General features: G+C 31.3%; 3 protein-coding genes across 20 annotated transcripts; 1 reads left to right on the plus strand and 2 right to left on the minus strand.

Annotated features, from left to right (window-relative positions):
- Nucleotides 1–1,796: 1,796 nt before the first annotated feature.
- LOC104726228 (transcription factor MYBS3) lies at nt 1,797–3,524 on the plus strand. The gene is made up of 3 exons (XM_010445038.3): nt 1,797–2,240; nt 2,534–2,733; nt 3,109–3,524. Exons 1-3 carry the CDS (start codon nt 1,973–1,975, stop codon nt 3,337–3,339), a joined length of 699 nt encoding a protein of 232 aa, XP_010443340.1. The 5' UTR covers nt 1,797–1,972; the 3' UTR covers nt 3,340–3,524.
- Nucleotides 3,525–6,663: 3,139 nt separating this feature from the next.
- Nucleotides 6,664–9,550, minus strand: LOC104726229 (uncharacterized). 18 transcript variants are annotated; one of them, XR_015571831.1, is made up of 12 exons: nt 9,377–9,550; nt 9,215–9,280; nt 9,065–9,116; nt 8,884–8,957; nt 8,653–8,783; nt 8,464–8,542; nt 8,246–8,340; nt 7,864–8,154; nt 7,268–7,754; nt 7,051–7,179; nt 6,896–6,967; nt 6,664–6,769 (listed from the first exon to the last, which is right to left on the minus strand). XR_015571831.1 is itself a non-coding variant. In XM_019231676.2 (12 exons), exons 1-11 carry the CDS (start codon nt 9,399–9,401, stop codon nt 6,902–6,904), a joined length of 1,500 nt encoding a protein of 499 aa, XP_019087221.1. In that variant the 5' UTR covers nt 9,402–9,550; the 3' UTR covers nt 6,664–6,769; nt 6,896–6,901. The 18 variants fall into 18 exon arrangements, 10 of the variants coding, with proteins under 10 accessions (XP_019087221.1, XP_019087220.1, XP_087330188.1 ...); XR_015571837.1 differs by having other exon boundaries at nt 7,268–7,766; XR_015571836.1 differs by having other exon boundaries at nt 7,263–7,766.
- Nucleotides 9,551–10,563: 1,013 nt separating this feature from the next.
- Nucleotides 10,564–14,279, minus strand: LOC104726230 (GATA transcription factor 21). The gene is made up of 3 exons (XM_010445042.3): nt 12,355–14,279; nt 11,614–12,096; nt 10,564–11,355 (listed from the first exon to the last, which is right to left on the minus strand). Exons 1-3 carry the CDS (start codon nt 12,613–12,615, stop codon nt 10,909–10,911), a joined length of 1,191 nt encoding a protein of 396 aa, XP_010443344.1. The 5' UTR covers nt 12,616–14,279; the 3' UTR covers nt 10,564–10,908.
- Nucleotides 14,280–22,060: the final 7,781 nt, after the last annotated feature.

Here is a 22,060-nt window from a genome sequence, read left to right on the forward strand (position 1 = left end):
GTGTTGCTTATGAGTCTTCGTCTTCATTTGTGTCTCTTCTAATTTAAGACTAATTCAGAAACAACCAGAACAAGAAAGAATCATAGCTACGGAGTATGGCCTATGGTCGCTCAAATGAAGATGCAACACAGTTCTTTTCCGGTGTTTAATAGAGAAGACTATGAGCTTTAGAGTATAAAAATGAGAACTTAATAGATGTTGCGTGACCTATGGGATATTATTATAGGACTTGATAGATGTGGCGAAAATGAAAAAAAAATGGTGCAAGTTTTGTAGGAAGAACAGTCACAAAACAGAACAAAGCTGTTTTATCGTTGTTTATCACACGGAAAAAAAACTAGCTAGCAAGAATCCTTGAACACTTGAATAATTCCAGTTTAAGAATTACGTAAGAATTTGTTTATTTTGAGATCGAAGGAGTGTGATGTGTGTTGATATTGTGGAATGTGGATGAAGAGAAGAGCATCCGCAAGATGTTTTCTAATTTGGTTTCTATTGTGATTTTTCTTCTTAGAGTTAATACGATGTATAATATTGGAAGGCACCTCTTTAGATTTACTTTTACTAGATAAAAAATAATAAAAGAAATTACATACCTCACTAAAACCAAATATCATTGGACTAGAATTAAGTAGCCGTATTCATATGATGATATGTGAATCCCCATCGTTGTCCTCATAGGCTCACATATGAATCAACATAAATAGTTTATTAATTAGTTGTATGATAAAAATGACTCCCAGTCATACTCTCTTTAATTATGTTTGTAAAAGAAGATAGAATCAAACATTAATCGCTTATTATATAGTATATCAACATGAATATCCATCATATCATATTATATGTATGTGGTGGGAGGATAGAATCAACTTGAATAGATTAATATAGGATCAACATGAATCCCCATTAAATATTCATATTGTATACAGAATCAACATTAATAGATTATTATATGATCAATATGAATCCTCATCATTGTTCTCCAATACTTTGCTATACATTCCGAACTTAGCAAAAGAATCTCCATATTGCTATTTACCCATTCTAACCATAAACAATAAATATAGTTAAATGCATGTTGGGTAGTGCTTTGTCTACTACTTTTAATTACAATATTTAAGCAAATCAGGCAATCCTAATAGTAATAGAAATATGTACATATGACTCTTCCGTCCAACTAATATATATTCATGAAAGTATTGTAAGATCCAAATTATTTTCTATCAAACGATAACAATAAATAAGTGAGACTTGTCTTTCGTTCTTTTTTTGACATCATACATAAGACTTGTCTTTGTTTATGTAAACAAGACACCTTTGTTGTTTGTTTCTCTATCTTACAAAATTGTAAATCATTTTTTGTTATTTTTCTTTTCCACATTTTATTAGGTCATCCAACTACCCACCTCCCCAAAACTATTGGAGGATCCAAGTCCTCTCTCTCTCAACCATATATCCATATTTTCCTTTGCAAAAGGATATAGCTAGCCTTTATCATTTACAAATACATATATAGGTTCCATCCATTCTTGATATAGCTACCTCGTTCTTACTTCATATCACAGATTATATCAAGGATAAACATGGAAATTTTGAAGTAATAATAATAAGACTATGTCAAAGATAAATCAATATTTCATTTTTGTTAGCACAAATCAATTAGATTAGAAATTAGAATCTACATTTTAGTCCATAGTAATGATAAATTTTCCACTGATAAAGACATACCTTCCTTCTTTTGTCTTTTTATACGCAAGCTCGTCTTCTTATTGGCTAAAAGTAGAAAACACCAACTTGGACAACATAATTTAAATTATAAAATCCTCCAATAAATAAACTTGGTTTATCCAATCATATTCTCTCTTTATGCTCTCCACCATTTTACATAAACCCCAAAATCCCTCTTCATCATCAACATCATCCCTCTTTCTTTCTCTCTCTCTCTCCCTCATTCTCTTTCTCATTCATTGCAATGGGCAGAAGATGCTCACACTGTGGAAACGTAGGACATAACTCAAGAACATGTTCTTCATACCATACAAGAGTAATTAGGCTCTTTGGTGTTCATCTAGACACCACAAACTCTTCTCCACCACCTCCTTCTCCTCCATCAATTTTGGCCGCCGCAATGAAGAAAAGCTTCAGCATGGATTGCTTGCCAGCATGCTCCTCCTCTTCCTCTTCCTTCGCCGGTTACCTCTCCGACGGTCTCACTCACAAAACACCCGACCGCAAAAAAGGTTGCAACTTTGACATCTAAATCCAATCTGCATATCTCTTTTTCTATACTATTACTATTATATAATCGACTTGGATGATCAAAACATGTTAAATTAGTCCTCTTCTTATCACCGATGGTCGATTGGTTTCTTGACATAAAGGTAAAAGTTGGACTATTGTCTAAAGCATGCAACCGCTAAAAGACATGTAAAATTTAGAGTGGTCAAGAAAAATCAAGAATCTATAACTCGATATTCTTCTTCGGCTTTGGTTCAAGTTTTCCAAAAGAATAATGATTTATTTTTGTGTGTAGGGGTTCCATGGACGGAGGAAGAGCACCGGACGTTTCTAATTGGGTTAGAGAAGCTTGGAAAGGGAGATTGGAGAGGAATCTCTAGAAACTTCGTCGTCACGAAATCGCCGACACAAGTGGCAAGTCATGCTCAGAAGTACTTTCTCCGTCAAACAACCACTCTCCATCACAAGAGACGCCGCACCAGCCTCTTCGATATGGCAAGTTCCAGTCTTTTCTATATACATAACAAAAAGAATTTAAACTCTATATATATATGAAAAAAAAAATCAAAGAATCATCGGTGTCTTTTTAAGGTAAAATTCGTATCCAACAAAAGTCACATCTTCAAAAGTTAGAAAAGAATTTTTATGCTGTTTTAGAAAGTTATTTTCCCAAAATTCTTTTACCACTTAAAAATGTCGGAGTTTGTATAAACCAAAAAGTCAAGGTTTTCGTTTTTTTTTTGTGTCAAACAGTTAAGGTTTCATTAGTTTAATTTTAAAGCTTTTATAGACATAATAAGTACAATTTCTTGATGAATTAGAAGAAGAAAATAATTCTGTTATTGTCAATTTTATTTATTAATTCAACAGGTTTCAGCCGGCAAGGTTGAAGAAAATAGTACTCTTCAGAAGAGTATATGTAATGATCATACTGGGTCGACCTCAAAGATTGTTTGGAACCAAGGATTTAGTAATCCTTGTGTTGGATATGCAGATCCGAAAGTATCGGGGTCGGGTAACTCCGGTGGACTCGATCTTGAGCTGAAGCTTGCATCCATTCAATCTCCTGAATCTAATATTAGACCAATTAGTGTTACGTGAAAAGTATAAATATAACTAGTATAATTCAAAGGTTTGCAAATATAATCATTGATCCTGTCTAATTTGATTTTGATCCATCATAGTTACTTTGATAATTTGGTGAATATTTTATGGTTTCTGCATTGTAAGACTTTATGTCTTGGATCCATACTTTTTTTTTCTATAAAGTTATTTCATGTAACAGAGTAATTAGTTGTTAAGAAAACTATAAAAACGAGTTTCAAACATAGCGCACATAATCTTTAACGTTAAATCCACTTTACCAAAACAAAAAAGGGTCTTTTTCAGAATTGCAATAGTTTTGTTGTTGGCAAAAAAAAATATAGGTCACACTAAAAACATTTCTATATTTAGTGCAAGACTGCAAGCTGTGTTAATAGTGACACTACTATTGGAAAGGAACCATAGTGACTGGAGGACAAAATATTCTATTATTAGGTACGTTGGCCCAAACATTTTAAGTTAATGGCAATAAGACAATGAATAATTATTTTGATATAGATCCTCATCTAAGAAAATTGGGATTTATCTTTGAAACAAATGTTTTTCATATTAACATGGTTTTACGTACACATATCAACAAAATATGTTTGTAAACAAAAATATTTACATTACAAAAGATGAAGAGAATAATCGTCCAAACAAGTCCAAAAAGTATTCACACAATCATATTTTGTTTGCATTACTATTTCTTAATTGCTATAAAACTTTTTACGATTGGGTGCAAATACTCTTATAGGAATAGCTTTTCTTTCTTGCTTGGGATTTCTGATATTGGAATCCCAATTTGAATCAAGAAATTATTATATTGTTAGGAATATATTTAGTCGGAATTGCAATATAACTTTAACTCTTTAAGTAAACAAACAAGGTACGTATATCCGTATATGAGTTGACTCATTATCAATTGTTTTCTAAATTGGAAGCTCGTGGTTCCTCATACGGCATTAGAGTTTAGGTGAACCTAAGTCAGGTGGCCTAAATATGGTTTATTGCTAGTTGGTTGTTTTTTTTCTTTCTAAAACTAGGGTTTTAAAATAAAACTTTATTGATTGACAAAAAAAAAAAAATCCTTATCACAAACTATATCCCCTATATAATAAAATGGAAGTACACGACATTTTTTTGTAGACTATATAATAGATATATTTATGATTTTTTGGTTATAAACTTGTGACATAGATGTATCATAATATACGAGTTAGTCTGATTTTTGGTAAATAAGTATAGTATGGATTTAGTTAAGTATTGTAACATATAAATCAATTATATGTAATATTTAAAAGATAAGAAAATCTCTCAACCTAATTAAAACAAAAATATATGATTCTTCTTTCACATTTATTTTATTTTATATTTTAATTATTTTAATTTTTTATCTAATATATTTAGTTAATAAAATTTATGATTTTTTCTGCATATGATATAATTAAAAATTTTTTAAACAGACATATATTGCTCAACTGATGAATAAAAAAAATATACAAAATGCCCTATATCACCTAACAAAACTAGGCAAAGATTCAAAGTCATATTAATAAAAAAGATACCAAAATGATTATGAATACGAATGCGCAGAAATCTTGATTTATCAGACATTGAAATTAAAAAACTCGAATCAAATTACCTTAGGTGAATATATATACAAACATTTCGTATATATTTATTAAAAATAGGTATATTTGTTTCTATATGGGGAACCATTGGTTGATAGTTGATACACTCCATGAGGTAGTAAAAATAATTACTATGGGTGTGAGTGGTCCCTGGTTATCATGTCAAGATACCAATAATCACTTTTAGGTTACAAAGACATTTCACCCAACTCCTTTTGGCGGGTCCTATGCTTATCAATGGACTATACACATATGAGGCTTCAAATTATTTCATTGTAAGTCCAAAAAAAAAAAAAAAAAAAAAAAAAAAAAAAAAAAAAAAAAGAGTCCAAAAGCCTATATATCTTTTCAAAGATCCAAATCATGTGGTCGAGAAAATTAATGCCAAGAAAGAAAATATCCTATCTAGATCATTTTGTTTCACATATATTTGGTTTCTATTATACAAGAGTTATATCTAATGGATCATTTTGTTTATATATAAGCCATTTCTGTTTGTCCAAAAAAATATAAGCCATTTCCTAGATATCTTAGTTTCGTAGGGAATAAAACTCTACACATACTATGTTTCTTTGCACACAAATTGGGAAAATTTAAATAACTTGAAGAGCTAGATTTTTTTGTAAATTATAAGAAATGTTAATAAACGAAAAGAAAACAAAAAAAAATGTTTATTTTTTGTCATCAAATTATATATGGTAGGATTGGCGAGTAATAATTTTGTTGTTTTTTTTATAAAAAAAAAAATCATGGAAGGAGACTCTAACATAGTAACATGTGACGTCGATCGAGAGAGAGAAGGATAATTATGGTTCCTGTCTCTTAGGAGAACATAGTTGTTGAATTCAATTTCAAAATACAATTTCGTTAGCCTTTTCTTTAAAAACTAATTATAGCATTGAATTTTAGCTCTAACAACCTCCAGATGTGACTATAAATGTTCTTTTCATATACATAAAAAAATAGTACATATTAGAATAAAAGTAAACTTTATATAAAAAAATGTTATCTTCCCTACCATATACACTATTTGTTTTCTACATTCTTTCAAATTAATCAGCTGGAAACAAAAGTGATATTATTAAGAAGTTTCATTGCAAAAGTTAAACAACATATCTTATAAAATAAAAATACTGTAAATGATAAGATGCAATTTTATTATACAAATTATCTCGAAAAGAAAAATTGTTTTCCACTTATGAAAATTTATTTGGGCTGTACTTTTAATATTCAGCTAACCCGTTTATGACAAAGTTTTAATGGGCCTCTTTGTTGACCAAAGTTAATTATTTTTTTTTTCTATGATCCTTAATTCATTGTAGTAATTTTAAAACAACCCTTATATGCATGTTTCTCAAAATTTAACCAATTTGTTTTCTGTTTTATCAATCGGTATTCAGAAGAATTTTGGTCAAAGGACAAACATCATTAACCCTAACTATAAACTTTTTTTTTTTCAGTTATGTGTAATCCAATCATCAAGTTATATGCATATTATTGAAACTACTGTGTCCATTACATCTATATTAAAGTTTGGGTTTAAGAGTGTTACTCCAATATTGTAAAAGTTTGGTTCGAATAACAGGGAACCTCTGCTAATTCTACTGCCTGGTTTTAACTGTAACAATGAAATCTTGTTTTAACAATGCGTGCAATCAATCACCTAGGCTTAAAGCTTGATTTTTTTTTTTTTTTTTGATCGCCTATAAGGATAACTAAAATTTTTATTATGTGCAATAATACATGTATAACAGTCTGGTACTCTGGTTTTAAAAAGAATTGAATCCAATATTACCATCTCAAAGGCAGCTCGTCTGCAAAAAAAGCAAGAAAATAATTAAGGAAAGCTTATGACACAAGAAATTTACTTTGAATTTCTTCCACAACAAGAAACAAAACAAAACCTAAATGGTCTTCATATTTTTATGCAGAACACTAACCTTGTTTTAAGTTCTTTGCCGTGTCAAAAACACTAATCCTGCAAACCCCGCCACGATCAACGCACGCATTACCTGAAAAATTACTATGATTATGATGATAAGATTTTGGTTTATCAAATAAGCCATGAATGAAATATATCGATTGATAAAGTCACCTGCCCAACAGGTCCATGTGAACTTTCTGAATCTGCAGAATTCTCAGTCTTATGTTTCTTTGATCTCTCAATGTTCTCCCACTTGTTGTGGCTACTCACTTTCACGATACTTCTGCAGCGGATTCCTCTCTGAAAATATTTCGGGTAAACACAAAATCTGAGACATCATATACAAAGACTGTAAAAACCAGTAAAGGCCATTGATTTTGTACCTCACCGATGTTTTCCCTAGTGGATTCTTCTCTGTTCTTTTGTAACAAATCTGCTTCTGCCAAATCCAAATGTACCCTTTCTCCAAAATCTGTTTTTTCGCAAGATAAATCTTTTGCCTCATCTGGAAATATCCAGAGACGGGATCCTCGTGCATTCTCTTGTTGAGAATCCTTAAAGCGCACAGATTTGTTTGGTTTCTTCTCATCATCTCTTACTTCTACCACAGAGCTTCTTTTTCGCCTCAGCTTACTTAAAGAGTCACTCTTCTCCTCTATAACTATTGTCCTTTCATTTCTTGAAACTATTACTAAATCATCACATCTCTCTGTGTCCTCTATACAAATTGGCTTCTCCATATCTTTAAAGCTTATCTTCCTTTCTTCCGGTTTCTCTAGAGTCACAGCGCTTTCCTGTTGTGACTGCGCCTTAGTTTTCTCCTCCACATCTTTACAAGAACCAGTTTGAATCTTTGTTTTCCGAATTTTTGTATCCTGTCAAAAGATCTAGAGAATCTTAATCAAAAATGTTTTAAAACATCTTGATCACAGACACTCATAACTCAAAACCAGTCCAAAAAGGTACCTGAGAAGTAACTTTTACCTCAAAGTTGCTAATCATTTTCCGCACATTGGTCAAATTTGTCTCTGACATACTCCGCCTCATTGACTCCCGTTTAAGGTTTCTTTCCGGTATGCTCAAACCCTTATCTTCTTGCTTCACTAACAAGACACTCTCCACTTTTTTAATCTCCGGAAGCTTCTTACTTGAGGAAACATATGAAGAAGATAGTTGAATTTTGGGCTTCTCTTCTTTCTTTGGTTGAACAGTTTCATTTACTTCAGGCTTCCACATTATCAAATTTGACGAAACCTGTTCTCTATCTGCATTAATCTACATCAGGTGGGAAAATCAGTAGCCTAAGACAAAATCTTTTGAAATTTGTATAAGTGATAGCATTATCAAAGTGACGATTAAATCATACTTCAAGCTCGGTTTCTCGAGACAGACCAAGAATTTTCTTAGGATTAGCAACAGCCACGATGTCTCGGGTTTGCATTGGACTTAAAGTAGACAAATCTCTCATCACATCAAGAGCAAGAAAAGCCGGAAAACAAAACAAACATTTAGAAACACAACTTAACCATGTCAACAAAAAAACAGAGAAGAAGCAAGTTCTTATTTCTTTTCATTGGATTAAACCTGAAGCAATGCTTTTAGATTTGGTAAAAGAAGTGCCATTGACAAGCTCCTCGTGCTTCTTTCGCAATGCTGATTGTCTCTTTCAAAGCAATCAAAACCAATGGACTTAATCAAGATTGGAATTTTGCAGAGCTTAATGAAACAGAACATATGAAGAAAAGAAAAAAAGACAATGAATTTGTTTTTTACCAAGAAACGAATGCGATTTCGATCTTCTTCGGTTAGAACAAACTGCATTTTCAATTGGACATTTCCATAGCCATTGAAGGAAAGTTTCTCTTCCAAGAAACCATTCTCTATTATTATTCTGGTCTCTATCTCTATAACCTCCAAAAACTCCCCAAATTCAGAAACTCAAATATGTCTAATAATATTATAGAACCTACCAATATGATTCTCTACAGTTCTAAACAAAGATACCTCTGTGTAGTATCCTGTTCCCATTGACATCTAACAGACTAACAATCAGATTTTCTCGGAGCCTCGTTACTGGACTGGTTACCACATTGAATCAAAGAAACAAGAAAGTGTCACACTTTCAAAAAAAAATCTCAAAAATTTCCAAACTTGAAAATTCAAAAGGATCAGTAGAGAAATTTACAAAATGTAGTCTCCTGAATCCGAAGTTCGATACTCAAGCTTCCCCATAGCAACTGATACAAGAAGACAAGATTATAATTTTTTTGTAATGTTCGTCCATCAAGTAAATGTTAAAGAGTTTTTTTTTAAGGGAACAGAGTCAAGTTAAGACCTTTAATGGAAGTGTTTGAAGAACCTTGATGAGAAGATGTCTGAACATCATCAATAAGACCCAAAACTGAGGAATTGAACAAAGACAACATTTGTTAAAAAAAAAAGGGTGTTTTGCCCGAAATTGAAAGTGTCTTCCTTTTTTTTTTACTTCTGTTATTACCTGAAACTTGGATAGTACCTGGCATTTTTCAGAGGTATACACAAACACACGCAGGATTGAAGCAAAAAAAAAAACGAAATTGATGGTTATGGAAGAAGAGGAAAAAGAAAAAAGAAAAAACAGAGGATTAGATAGAAATATATGTTTGTGGTTGGAATTAGATTTTTGAATGTTGAGGGAATTGAGAGGGGACCCATTATTATTACTGTGTGTGTTCTCTTGATGAGTGTTTAATTAATTTCTCTATATGCCAAAAAAATTAATGCTTTTTGCCTCATTCCATGATGATGAGACAATGCATACAACATAGTTTAATCGTTTAGGGTTTTCTTAATTATCTTACGTTCCATGATTAGAATAGTTTACAATAATTAAGTATATTAGTGCATGATTTCGTTAAAAGATTATTGTCATCAATTGGATTAATTTTTATTTTCAAATGTAAAATAATGTGTGTGTTGACAAAAGTATGTAAACAGGTCATTATTGTGCAGTAAAATATTTGTTACGTAGTGACATTTAAAACTAAAAATATTGGTCAAGTTACGTAATCCTGAACATATTATGGAAAGAAAAAAAAAACAATTCTGATATTTTTTAACTTTTTTTTTTAGCCTTTAATTTGTTTTGTGTATCATCATCCATCCATGATTGGCGTGGCAAGTACTGTGTACTATATACATAGTGACCCTAAACAAAAGGAAAAGCATTTCTTCATGTGGTCGATTCAGACATGAGACACAGGTCAACCCCATATATGTTTTTATAAAAGTAGGAAATAAATTAGTAAGATAATTTTATGAAAAACTAGAAGAGAAAATATGTGGGCTTGCAAAATTTTGAAGATCTCTTCTTTAATATTTGATGTCGTCGCCTTAAATTGCAACACAAACGTATTATCTTCTTTACACATGATCTCTTGTCTTATATACACATTCATATTATCCCAAATCATCATCTTTGCCTTCATCCTTTTATATATCTTGTGTTTATTATATTTCCACAACCTATTTATCCAATAGATATCCAAGTCTTGTCTTAAGCAACGTAGTTAGTATAAACTTTGAAAATTAAAATGAAATTGTGAATGTTATACCTACTAATATACGTACATTTAAAAGCCGGTCATCCATTACGATTGATCTCAATTGTGATGATATATGTATAAAGATAAATAGATAAGTAAATTTACTCTTAACTGATTATATTATTTATCAAATCTCGTTACACAATATAAAGATGTAAATGCACAACCCACATTATCGGGTGATTAATGCTCCATCGGAAAAAACAAAACAACGACACAAACTCTAAACCAAAATCTCCATAAACATATAGAGCTATTATAGCTATCGTAATAAACTCTCACACACTTATTATAAAATCTTCTGACTCCTGATATTAGACCAACTGCAAAAACTACTAAATTACTCACTCCGAGATTTAACAATTAATCATTATTATTATATCACTATAGTCTATATAGCTATAAAAATAAACCTTTTTGTAATCAGGATATCGTGATTATCTGATCAACCGTGAACCATTCCATACGACAGAGCCATGAGCAAAATAGCAGCCTCCTTCTCATCTTGTGGGAACACTCGTTGATAAGCTGAGCTTTTGCTTAACATTATCGTCAAATCATCGAAGCAAAATTTGTTCGACGAAATCGAAGAATTAGAAGAAGTTGTTGATTTGCTGATCTCGGAATCTCCGGGAACCGTTTCCACTTCCATTTCCTCCTCCTCTTCCACTTGGATCTTGCACTTTTTTGCCTTGGCCACCACTGGAGGAGAAAGATTGTATTTTTGATCCCCTCCGTTTGATCTCTTTTTCTTGTTTTGCAACTTCTTTTTCAGCGGTAATTGTTGCACTCGGGCCGGTACTGCCACCTCTTGATCACCGGCAGCTGCGGCCGCGGCCATAGCGGCTCGCCTTGCCTTTCTTTGCCTTATGCCACATGCGTTACAAAGAGACTGCGATAATAAATTAAAATTAGTATGCGTAGATGACAAAAAAAAAACGATTAATGCTTTAATGTCTAAACTCTAAAGGATGTAGTAGATTCAAATAAATCTAAATCTATGCGTTCTTAACATATAGTGTGATTATTTATTTTATTATTATTTTTTTTTTTGATCAAAGGCTATTTATTTTAAATTAAAAGTATGAATTAACATTAAACTTAGGTACATATATATATATATAGTATGACATATAGTGTGATTAATTACCTTGGGACCTCGAGGTCCACTTCGCCAAAGAGGAGTCTTGGTCGTGTTACAATCCGAGCAAACCCTAATCACGCCATTGTTATTACCATAACCAATCTCGTTGATCGTATTGTAGGGATTTTCCGTGGTCGCAGCTGTGGTTGTCCTGGTGGAAACTTTCTTGAGATTGAGATCTTTATCCTGATCTTCTTCGAAATTAGTCTCATGATTTAGAGGGCAGTGATCATTTCCTTTATGATTATTATTATTAGTCTGATCAGTGGGCTGGTTATTGTTGGTGATTGTTTTCTTGATCAACCGCATCTTTGGGGATATCAACCACTTGTCGGAGTCTGAATCGGGGTTTGTCGGGTTTTGACGAAGAGTATTGGTTTGGTCTTCGTGATCTTTTTTCCTTATCGTTAGTTTCAGTCTTGTCTCCTTCTTTGGCACCATGTGATCGTATGATGATGATGATCCACCGTTAGGCACAAACATTTTGGCCTGATATATATCAACGATCAAGGTTTATGACCAAGCAAGAAATAGAAATCCGACATACGTACAGTTATCTTACGATTCTCCCTTTTTATTTAATAAATTAATTTTCTTATGTTAAAATTTTCTGCAAACAAATTCAGATTAATATTTGTTTTGAGAAATTTACATGATTAAGCATAAGTTTTGCAGCTAAAAAAAAAAGATCGTGCAAGGATAATATTTATACACACAATTAAAGTTGATATATAATTATAACTATACCTTGAGGGGTTGAGAAAGATGGAGATGATCAGCATGGTAAGTGTTGTTGTAGGCAACATGTTGATCTTCTTGAGAGTTAATCAAGAAAGGGAGGTAAGAGGAGAGTGACGAAATGGACGAGGAAGAAGATGAAGAATTAGAAGGGACTTGATGATGATGATGAAGAAGAGACGAAGAGGATCCAAGAGGATAGAAAAAGGGTTGTTCGTGATGGTTCTGATCTTCGTTAAGATCTATAGAGTAATGAAAATTCGAACCCATTGCTGAGAAAGAGAGATAAAAACACAAAGAAAAAGATAGAGCTAAGATTCGAGATTGAGAGAGATCATAGACGGCAAAAAGAGTCCAAGCAATACTATGTTTGATCCTTTTTAAAGGCAATGTGATGAGACACGAGCCAAACACACATGGTTGCTATTATATACTTGTATTTTATATATATGGTTTACGTGAGTCTAGAGTCAGGGTACTTATGTCTTATGTATACATCAACTTGTACAGTGATTTTTAGACGATATGGATAAAAAAATACTGTTCTAAAATCCTACGTTCGGACAATACCTTACCAAATATTTTAAAGTAATAGTATTGATAATCATGTCCGTTTTATGTTTTTTATTTTCTAAATGTCAAAAAATTACCCCAAACTTCTCTTCTTTTTTTTTCTTACAATTTGACCATATACTTTTTTTTTTTTGATCAAATCAATTTGACCATATACTATGAGATTGAATCTATAAGTTTCTCTGCATATATATGCTATAACGGACATAATTGTTTATCTATCCAAATGAGAAGCTGCGTGGCTGAAGTTGATCTGCAATTAAAAAAAGTTGATAATACTATTGTCGTTATTAAAATTTAGAGAAAGTTAAAAAAATATGTAAATGTATAATTGATTAATTTAGAGGTTCACGTGAGTCCATGGCACCCATACGAAACCAAACACATGAGACAAACTGTGTGTATGTGGAATGGTACTGGACGGCCCCATTCAGAACGAACCCTATCTGCAATTTCCTTACCCCACTAGAGAAACACAGAAAATTAAAAATAAAACCCTAATTTATATAAATATTTTCGAGAGTGAGAGCCACACAAATCATGATCATTGTTGAACAAATAAGATCCTTTTACTTGTAGTCTTTTCAAATCTAGGGTTTCCTATATCTCATCAAGGCTTTACTATAGAAGAAAAAAAGTTAAAATTTGGATTTCTCATGTTCTTTTCATACCCCCTAAACTAAAACCATATTGTATCAAAGAATCACTTATGAAAAAAGTTAGATGATCTTTCAACTTAGTAATGTTATCATTTTATGATTCTATTAAATTAATCAGTAGAAAACAGTTTGGAATATATATTGATACAATAAACTTAAGAAGTTATACAACATTCTCTTATTGAAAAGCTAATTAGCGTTATATAATTTTTCTATTGACAAAAAAAAACTGACAAAAAAAAAAGTCAATTAGCTTTAAAAATATATATAGAAGAGAAAAACGTCAAAAGAAACAAATAATTTCAAATAGATCATGACAAAAGGAATTAGTGTTTTTTTCCAAATAAATGGCAGTGGATCAGCTTTTGTAGTATGAATTTGCAAACGATCAAATAATTCTAAGTCCAACACTGATTCGTTGGTTTTATTTCCTAATAATCTAAGTTGACTCAATCGACAAAACAAATTCAAGATCTCTTGAAACCCTAGTATACTAAAATGTAACTCGTGATCCTTTCAACTATGCATGTGATTCATCAATAATCTCTCCCAGATGAGAGAGAAAGAGAGGATCCATGATTGAGAGATAGGAAGTGAGTCAGAGGGAGAGAGAGAGAGATTTAGAGAGAGGAGATGAACAGAGTGATGAAGAGATAGGTTTAGAATGGTAAAGGAAGAAAACATCCCCACCTTAGTATTGCCAAACTTATTCAATTCCTTCTCATCAGATTTTACAGATCACTGAGGACCCCCACACACAAAGAGACAATCCATCTTTAATTTCAAAATTTAAATTTTTTGCCCATGATCAATTTATATTTGTTATATATCAGTTTCTCAGACTAAATGATCGAAAAAATCTGATCTACTATACTTAGTAGCTTTTTATATCAATCTGAATATGATCTATCACTCCCTATTTTTAAACAAAAACTTAAAGATTTGGCCAGTGCATCATCTTGAGATCCGAACTTAACACTATTAGTTAAACATAAATATTTGCTCAATATCACAGTGTACAAGGTCAAATGAGATATTCTGCATGAGCAAAATGATTTACGCAATTTCATAAATTATCTACTCTCTCGATCGAACATAAAGAGATCATAAGTATATAGAGGATCTAAATTTCATATTTAACAAAGAAAACCATTGATTTGTGACCAAATGATATATGTGTTTTTCATTAGTTATACCTCGTTTACTATAAGTACAACAATCCAAAACAAACAAAATAATGTATCCAAAAGAGCACAATAATTATATGGATCATGGATGTTAGGATTAGTCTCACAGGTCTCGTTCTCGCATATAGTACTAGGGGCAAAAAGATAATATGCAAACGGGATAAGAAAGATGAAAAGAAGTACTTTCACAGTTAATAGTTTTCCTTACTCCAACTTCCTTTACTCGTATAGATAAATTAATGGTGGGTTCTTAGATCCTGGACCATCACATGCCAAAAAAAAAAGTCATTTGTTTTCTTTTGAGTAAGAAACTGGTAAAATGCATAGGTGTCAGGAAAAAATGAATATTACTATTGGTTAGTTTAACGGTAAGTATCCAGAGAGAAAAAACGGTACAAAAAATGAATTGTACTCTTCATTTTTACATCACTTCTCATCAGTCTTGGCCTCTAGGGGTTTTGCTTTTCAGGCTCAAAAAAGTTTTAGCCAACTTTACCAAATTGGGTCAGTCCATCAATTATAACAAGTTATATAGATATTCTAACACAGCAAATCAATATGCATGCGTAGAATAATATGGAAATGAACAAATATACTTGACATCAATATATATTACTTTTGAAATGCATGGTTTTAACGTGTATTTTTATATAGATTAACGTGGGTAACGTTACTAGCATTAGAATTTTTGATGTCAATAACAGTTACAGTGTTACAATACTGTATATGCTTATTAGCATTAGCCCTATTACCATTATCGTGTTGATGTGTTATTGTTCCGAACCACTATACTAACGAAATTAAAAGTTAAAAAAATAATAAAAAATTAACAGCAAATGAAAGGTAGTTTGACCAGTTCTCTCTCAATATTGGATGATATTATAATGTTTGACAAGTTTTCTTTGTTCAGTGTTCTTGTCTTCTTGAAAAGCGAGCTAATCGGAGCCGTTGGATCATGGAAACGGGGATCGATGTGAGCAGAGATAGAGCCATAGAGGAAAGAGAGAGAGATCTTTAGCTAGGCTAGCTCTCTGAGCTCTTAAAGGTTTTTGTTCTTTCAGGTTCTAAAAAAAAGAGCAGCATGCGATCAATCTAATCTATATCTCCTTCGAGATTTTAACACCTATTCCTATACCTGTAGATATTTACATCAAAAACCCGAATCTAAATTAAACTATTCTAAATCTTACAATAAGAAGGACGTGATATTTTTGAACACAAGAAAAAAAAAACAAAGCACACGCACCAAAATATCAATTTAACCTAGAATAATAATTTTTAATAAAATAATATATAAAAAGCTACATATGAATCGGAAATTTAAAATGAAATAAAAAGAAGAAGCTAGAGATCAAAGTGGACCAATAAAAATTATAAAATCTATATATTTATTGGGCAAAGAAATTATAAAGTATTTATTTTAAATTTTTAGTATAAGATTACAAAATAGGGACTGAAATTAAAAAAAAAAAAAAAAAAAAAAAAAAAAAAAAAAAAAGAAGAGAAGGAGACAGTGGACGGCCGCCATATATAGTCATATAAGGTTCACATACAATGATGAATTGCCGAGACAGTTTTTTGTTCCTTCCTTCGTATAGATCTCCGATTTTGTAAAATGGACAGATAATAAGTTATAATTTACAAAATATTATTACTTTAAAGAAAATATCCACACGAAGTGTCCAAGAAGATCACACATGACAAGTTGTAAATGAAGAGATTTTGATTATTTAATCTGAATTACAAGCAAGGGGGGCAATATGGAGCATTCGAATCCAACTCTTCTAACAATTTGGTCTTGTCTCTTTTCCCAAATAAACATAAACATGATCTCATATTTGGAAAGTGGTCACACACTTCTCTTTACCGACAGTCATTAACCCGATCGGCTAGCTCGAACTTTAAAATCAAACCGCCAAAGTAATGATTAACTAGATAACAAATCTAATTATGCTTGTTTTGTTAATTTTAGAATATACCACTAAATACAAAATATGTTAGATAAGGTTTTAAAAGTGATTTCTATTCAAATTATGATGCCAAGTTAAAGTATTTATTGGATTAAAATTTTGAAAGGTAATTCCTGAAAACTAGATTTTATGTTTTTTCTCCCAAGATTACTACCAAAATTTATTAAATATTACCAACAAATTTTTAACAAAAACAGTACTTAAATATTATATTTCTGACACCTAAAAAATTATGATCATTTTTATGATAATTGTGTTATTTTTGGGCTATTTGAAAGTGTTTCTGTTAAAATTATATAGTTTTTAGTTATAAACTGTGGAGGTCTAAATGGTATTCAGAAAGAAAAAAAGAGAGAGATGTGTGTATGTTGATTTGTGACATCGGTTAATATACCGGTTCTTAGGTTGACCAACTAATCGCTGATCAGCGGTTAAAGCTGACCGTCTAAACTAGAAAGATTGATAACTAACAGGATTACGGGTCGGTATCATTTGGTGCACATCAGGTAAGCCCATTTAATTGCACGCACTGTAACATAAATAAGGGAAAAATAGTCAATTTGGATAGATTATAAGATTATTGCAATAAATTAGAAGTATATACATATACATACGTACATACATATGAAAAAAAAAAAGATTGAGATCCCGAAGAAAATAAACGATAGAGAGATGGGCTACGTATGCGGCTTATAGATCACAATCTCCAAGGAAGTAAACACTTTTGGAAGCAACAAGACAGAGATATGTATGTATATGTGTGTATTATGATGAATTATGTCAATTTTAAGTGTCAGTACAAATGGAGTTATGTCCAACATTTTGGTACTTTTCATGACTTGTCTTTTTTTGTTTCTTCCCAATAAAATTTCCCCAAAGGGACCATTGATCTCATCTCTCTCACTAATCTTCATCGCCGTATCCTCTGTCTTGTGACACATTGATTTTTGTGATGTGAAACTCTCTCTCTCTCTCTCTCCCTACATGAAATGATTCGTTTATTTAATATCACAGTCCACAGATTATTAACACTTCATTCAATTTCGATCAAATCATATGCGTCTGGATGGAGTAGTAGAAAACAAAATATCTACATGTGTAATTTTGGCTTGGATGAGCCTTAGGGATGGATACATATATAATGGAGTTGATTTTGGCAACATTTTTAACTTCGGTTGTTTAATCAACCGTTTATGCAGTAAGAGTAAGCAGTTGAAAAAAACGGCAAACATTGTAATAACTATTGATGGTAAACAAAAAATTGGTTTGGAAATGGTTTTGAAAAGCTTAAACTACTGAAACGTTAAAAATGTTTTACAAAGTAGCAGTATTAAGATTATATATTCTTGTTGGCAACACCTACTTTTATATTGGATAGGATACCATATATGATGTAATGTAGATGAGTTTGTTTGGAAAGTTATATTCATTTTGTGTTGATTTTGATTGGATAAAATTTAGAGATATTTGTACCCATGATTTCGTTTTTAGTTAGTAGTAAAAATGTAATATAACAAAAAAAAAAAAAAAAAAAAAACTCGAAATTGAAAACAACGTTTTCAGGCCCAGAAGACCGAAGTAGAATTTGCAGCCCAATTAGTTCTAAAGTTGTAAGCCCAATCATCTGTTAGTGGTCAAAAGACGAGAACCAAAATAGCTTCTAGTTAATGTTTCTTATGTGAAACAAGATTGAAGATTAGTTTATCCGCCACGACTGTCCAGAAAAATAAAATAATTGAAGAGTCAGAGTTCGTAAGATTTATTTGAAATTATTTCGTGGATAATATGTATATAGTGTATGATATATAGTGTATGATATATAGTTTATATAATATATGTTATGATTATCAAAAAGAAAATTAAAGAGATGTGTCATGTCACGTCTTTCTAATCCTTAAAACAAAGCAATTAGATGATGATAAAGATATACGTGGATTTCAATAATAACACACGCCCAACTAGCATATATGACTCACTCATTCACAATCACATCACATCTACGGTAGCAAACAAAAACGCGTTGTTTTCGTCCGTCATGAAGACATGATCAATTGCGTTCATGCGATCTTAAATATTCGAAAAATCCTAAGTTGAAAATATGATCGGTGCAAATTATTGTTCAAGAGGGTATTGACTCCTCAGTGTGAACTTGGTTTAAATATGCTTGCAATATTATATCCATCACGAAAGAAATTTGTAGTAATAGAAAGATTCTTTCAAGGAATGAAGTGCATTAGTTTCATATTTGATCAATTAATAATGGATGCTGCTGCTCTATCTAATTTGCGACTCTATAGAGTCGGTTCAAAAACTCCAAGTCCAGATGATGCAAGTTCTCAGTCGTGGTTTAACTTTCATCGATATCGTGCTTATTTGTTTGGTATTTTAGAAAATGAAAATTAGAGATTAATTAATAACTATCTAACAAATTATTTCCAACCCGGATACTTAACCAAACCAACCAAAATATTAAAGCTAAAACACCTTAAAATGTTGAATTAGATGAAACCTGAAAAGCCAAAACTGTCCCCAATACCCATTTTAGTGTAAACGAATCAAACTAAACTGAATAAATCAGATTAATACCATAGGATTCAACTCTAAGCAATTTGACAGGACCTATAAGTCTTCACCTAATCAGATTTAATATCTGACTCCGACTAATTTAATTAAATCATTTGATCCTGCAACCGCTTGATCATTAACTAATAAACTAGCTTACAGCTACTTAGTTAATTTGGATGATATTCTTGTTAGTTGAACTTGAAAATAGGGTTTTCAACACATGGTTTGGAGGTCGAACTCGACGTTCAACTAATACTTTAAGACTTTTTCCTCCCCAACAACTATTTAACTAAATGTGAACATTGTATGCATTACAAGTGAACAAATTAAATAAAAAACAAACAAAAATCTAAAATCTAAAAATATTAATAAAGTTTTAAAAATCAACCAAATGTGAACATTGTTTAAATTACAAGCAAGAAAAAAAAGATATCTAAAAATAGAAATGAAATGAAACAAACGTAAAAAACTAAAAATGAGAGATGGAAATGCCTAATGGGTTAGGTAACTTTAGGTGCGCGTGGTGTGGTGTGGTCAAAGCAAAAAATGAGCCATGTTGTTGAGCCATAGTTGGACGGTGGATGTGGTCATGAACCACCATTGGCTCTGTGATATATACGTGTTTGGCGCAATTAACCAATCCAACAAACTAAAGTGTACAACACTTTTTGAGCCCCATATATCTTCCTTACATCACAAGAATTTATGTGCTTCGAATTTTAAAGTTTACAAGGTGAAATATAGAAATGCACGATTATTATTTGAGTATAATTATTTGTCTATAAATTAGCTTGGTTGGTTAAAAAATTAGCTAGCAAAACCTGATTATGTTGATATAACTATGAACGGTGTATACTTGCACTTTCCATTAACAGGACACATCACCATGCGTTGATGTGTGTGTGATAACAGAATATCACTTTCATAATTATATATTTGATAAACTATTCAGACAAGTTTTAGTGACCGATTTAAGAAACGCATTAGTTGAAACTTACATATTAATAAGTTGACAACAATCAATGATTGTTGAACATTATCTATACGTTAAAAGACTTATGCCACTACTTAACTAATTAATTATGAAACCACTCAATTAATTAAAGATAAAACCATTTTAACTAGTTCTCAGCAGTATAATTAACTGAATAATATAACAAGGTTATCCACGGACCATAGCCGCCTGAAAGAGACACCATGCAATATGCGACTCAAGATTTGACTTATTCATCTTTTTATATTATTTTGGAACAACGACATTTTAATCGCTATCATAAACATTTACGTAAGCTTGAATTAGTGATATAAATTAAAGCATCAAAGAAAGAGACATAAACAATAGCAAAATAGTTTTAAAAGATAAACTATAACACTTAAAAAAAAAAAAAAAAAAAAAAAAAAAAAAAAAAAAAAAACTATAACAGTAAATGCTGTCAAAAAAAAACAGTAAAGAGATAAATGATATATAGTCGCTTTTTTTTCTTTTTCTTTTTCTTTTTAGGATTATAATATACTATCATTGTGGTGAAGCATTACCAATCAAACTCAACTCATTAAAACAACAATTTATATGATAATTTTATATTACATTCATCAGCATGTCTTGTCTCACATAGTAACCTTCAATATAAAGGAGATCCTCTGAATATCCATTCGAAAACGGATTACATGAAATCTCACATAATTTCAGCACACACGCATACGATAGATGCTGTTTAAAAAAAAATTATACTACGATATATATCATATATGCTTTACGTGAAATGATAATGAACCAATTATCATTATCCTACACAATCTTCTGTAACCTTTATAGTTTACGACCAATATCTTAAAAAAGTGATCTAATTTTATAAAATAATCTATTTTCAAACAAAGTTTGACCTTAAATTTAACGTCAACACACTAAAATAAAATTAAAAATTCTAATGCTCAGAAAATAATAATTAATGTGTTTATAAATTGTGATTATTCTTTCACAGAAATATTGTGTAATACCAAAGAAAAGTAAATATGCGATTAAGACATTTGACGTATAAGTGTAGCGTAAGTATCGGAAAATGGAAGCTAAAAATTGAAACTTCGATGTCCTTTCACAAAAACCGTGGATTGGATAAGTGTATTGGTTTCGTGGTCGAGTTAGTTACGTAACTATCATTTTATAAAAAACGAAAAATTAAACTTCTTTTTGAGTTTTGTAGATAAACATCGTAATTCACATCGTTATTTGAATATTAAGATTTGGTAGTTGATTATGACATCAAAGATTGAATATTCCATACCGCAAATTAAAATTGATAATATATACTTCTTTTTATCATTGAATTGATATATAGATCTCGACACTTGGGGTCATCCATTCATACATATTTATATTTCTTTTTAGGTAACGAAAGATTAGTCACCCAAATATATAATAGGAAAGAAAAAAGAGAGTAAGAAGAGCCTACTTGTGACCCACTAGGACGAAACATTGTCTGACGTGGCTAACTAATCTACTTGGCGGAAAGAAAGACAAGCCCTTATCCCATCTGGATAACGGGTATGAGGATCGAATCATCAGAAAGACTTGATCGGTTCATAATTAAATTTAGTAAATTAAAGGCTTCCACACACATAACACGCATGGAGGCTTTTTTTTGTCTCAAGTGAAACTCTAGTTATTGTGGGTTCCGTTTTAAATCTGATGTGGAATCATCGTATGAATGAATGTTTTCGGATAAAATAAATCATATATCAATGAATAAATTACATACAACAA

This window comes from Camelina sativa, chromosome 11, assembly GCF_030686135.1.
Source record: "Camelina sativa cultivar CO46 ecotype springtype chromosome 11, ASM3068613v1".
NCBI classification, from domain to species: domain Eukaryota; kingdom Viridiplantae; phylum Streptophyta; class Magnoliopsida; order Brassicales; family Brassicaceae; genus Camelina; species Camelina sativa.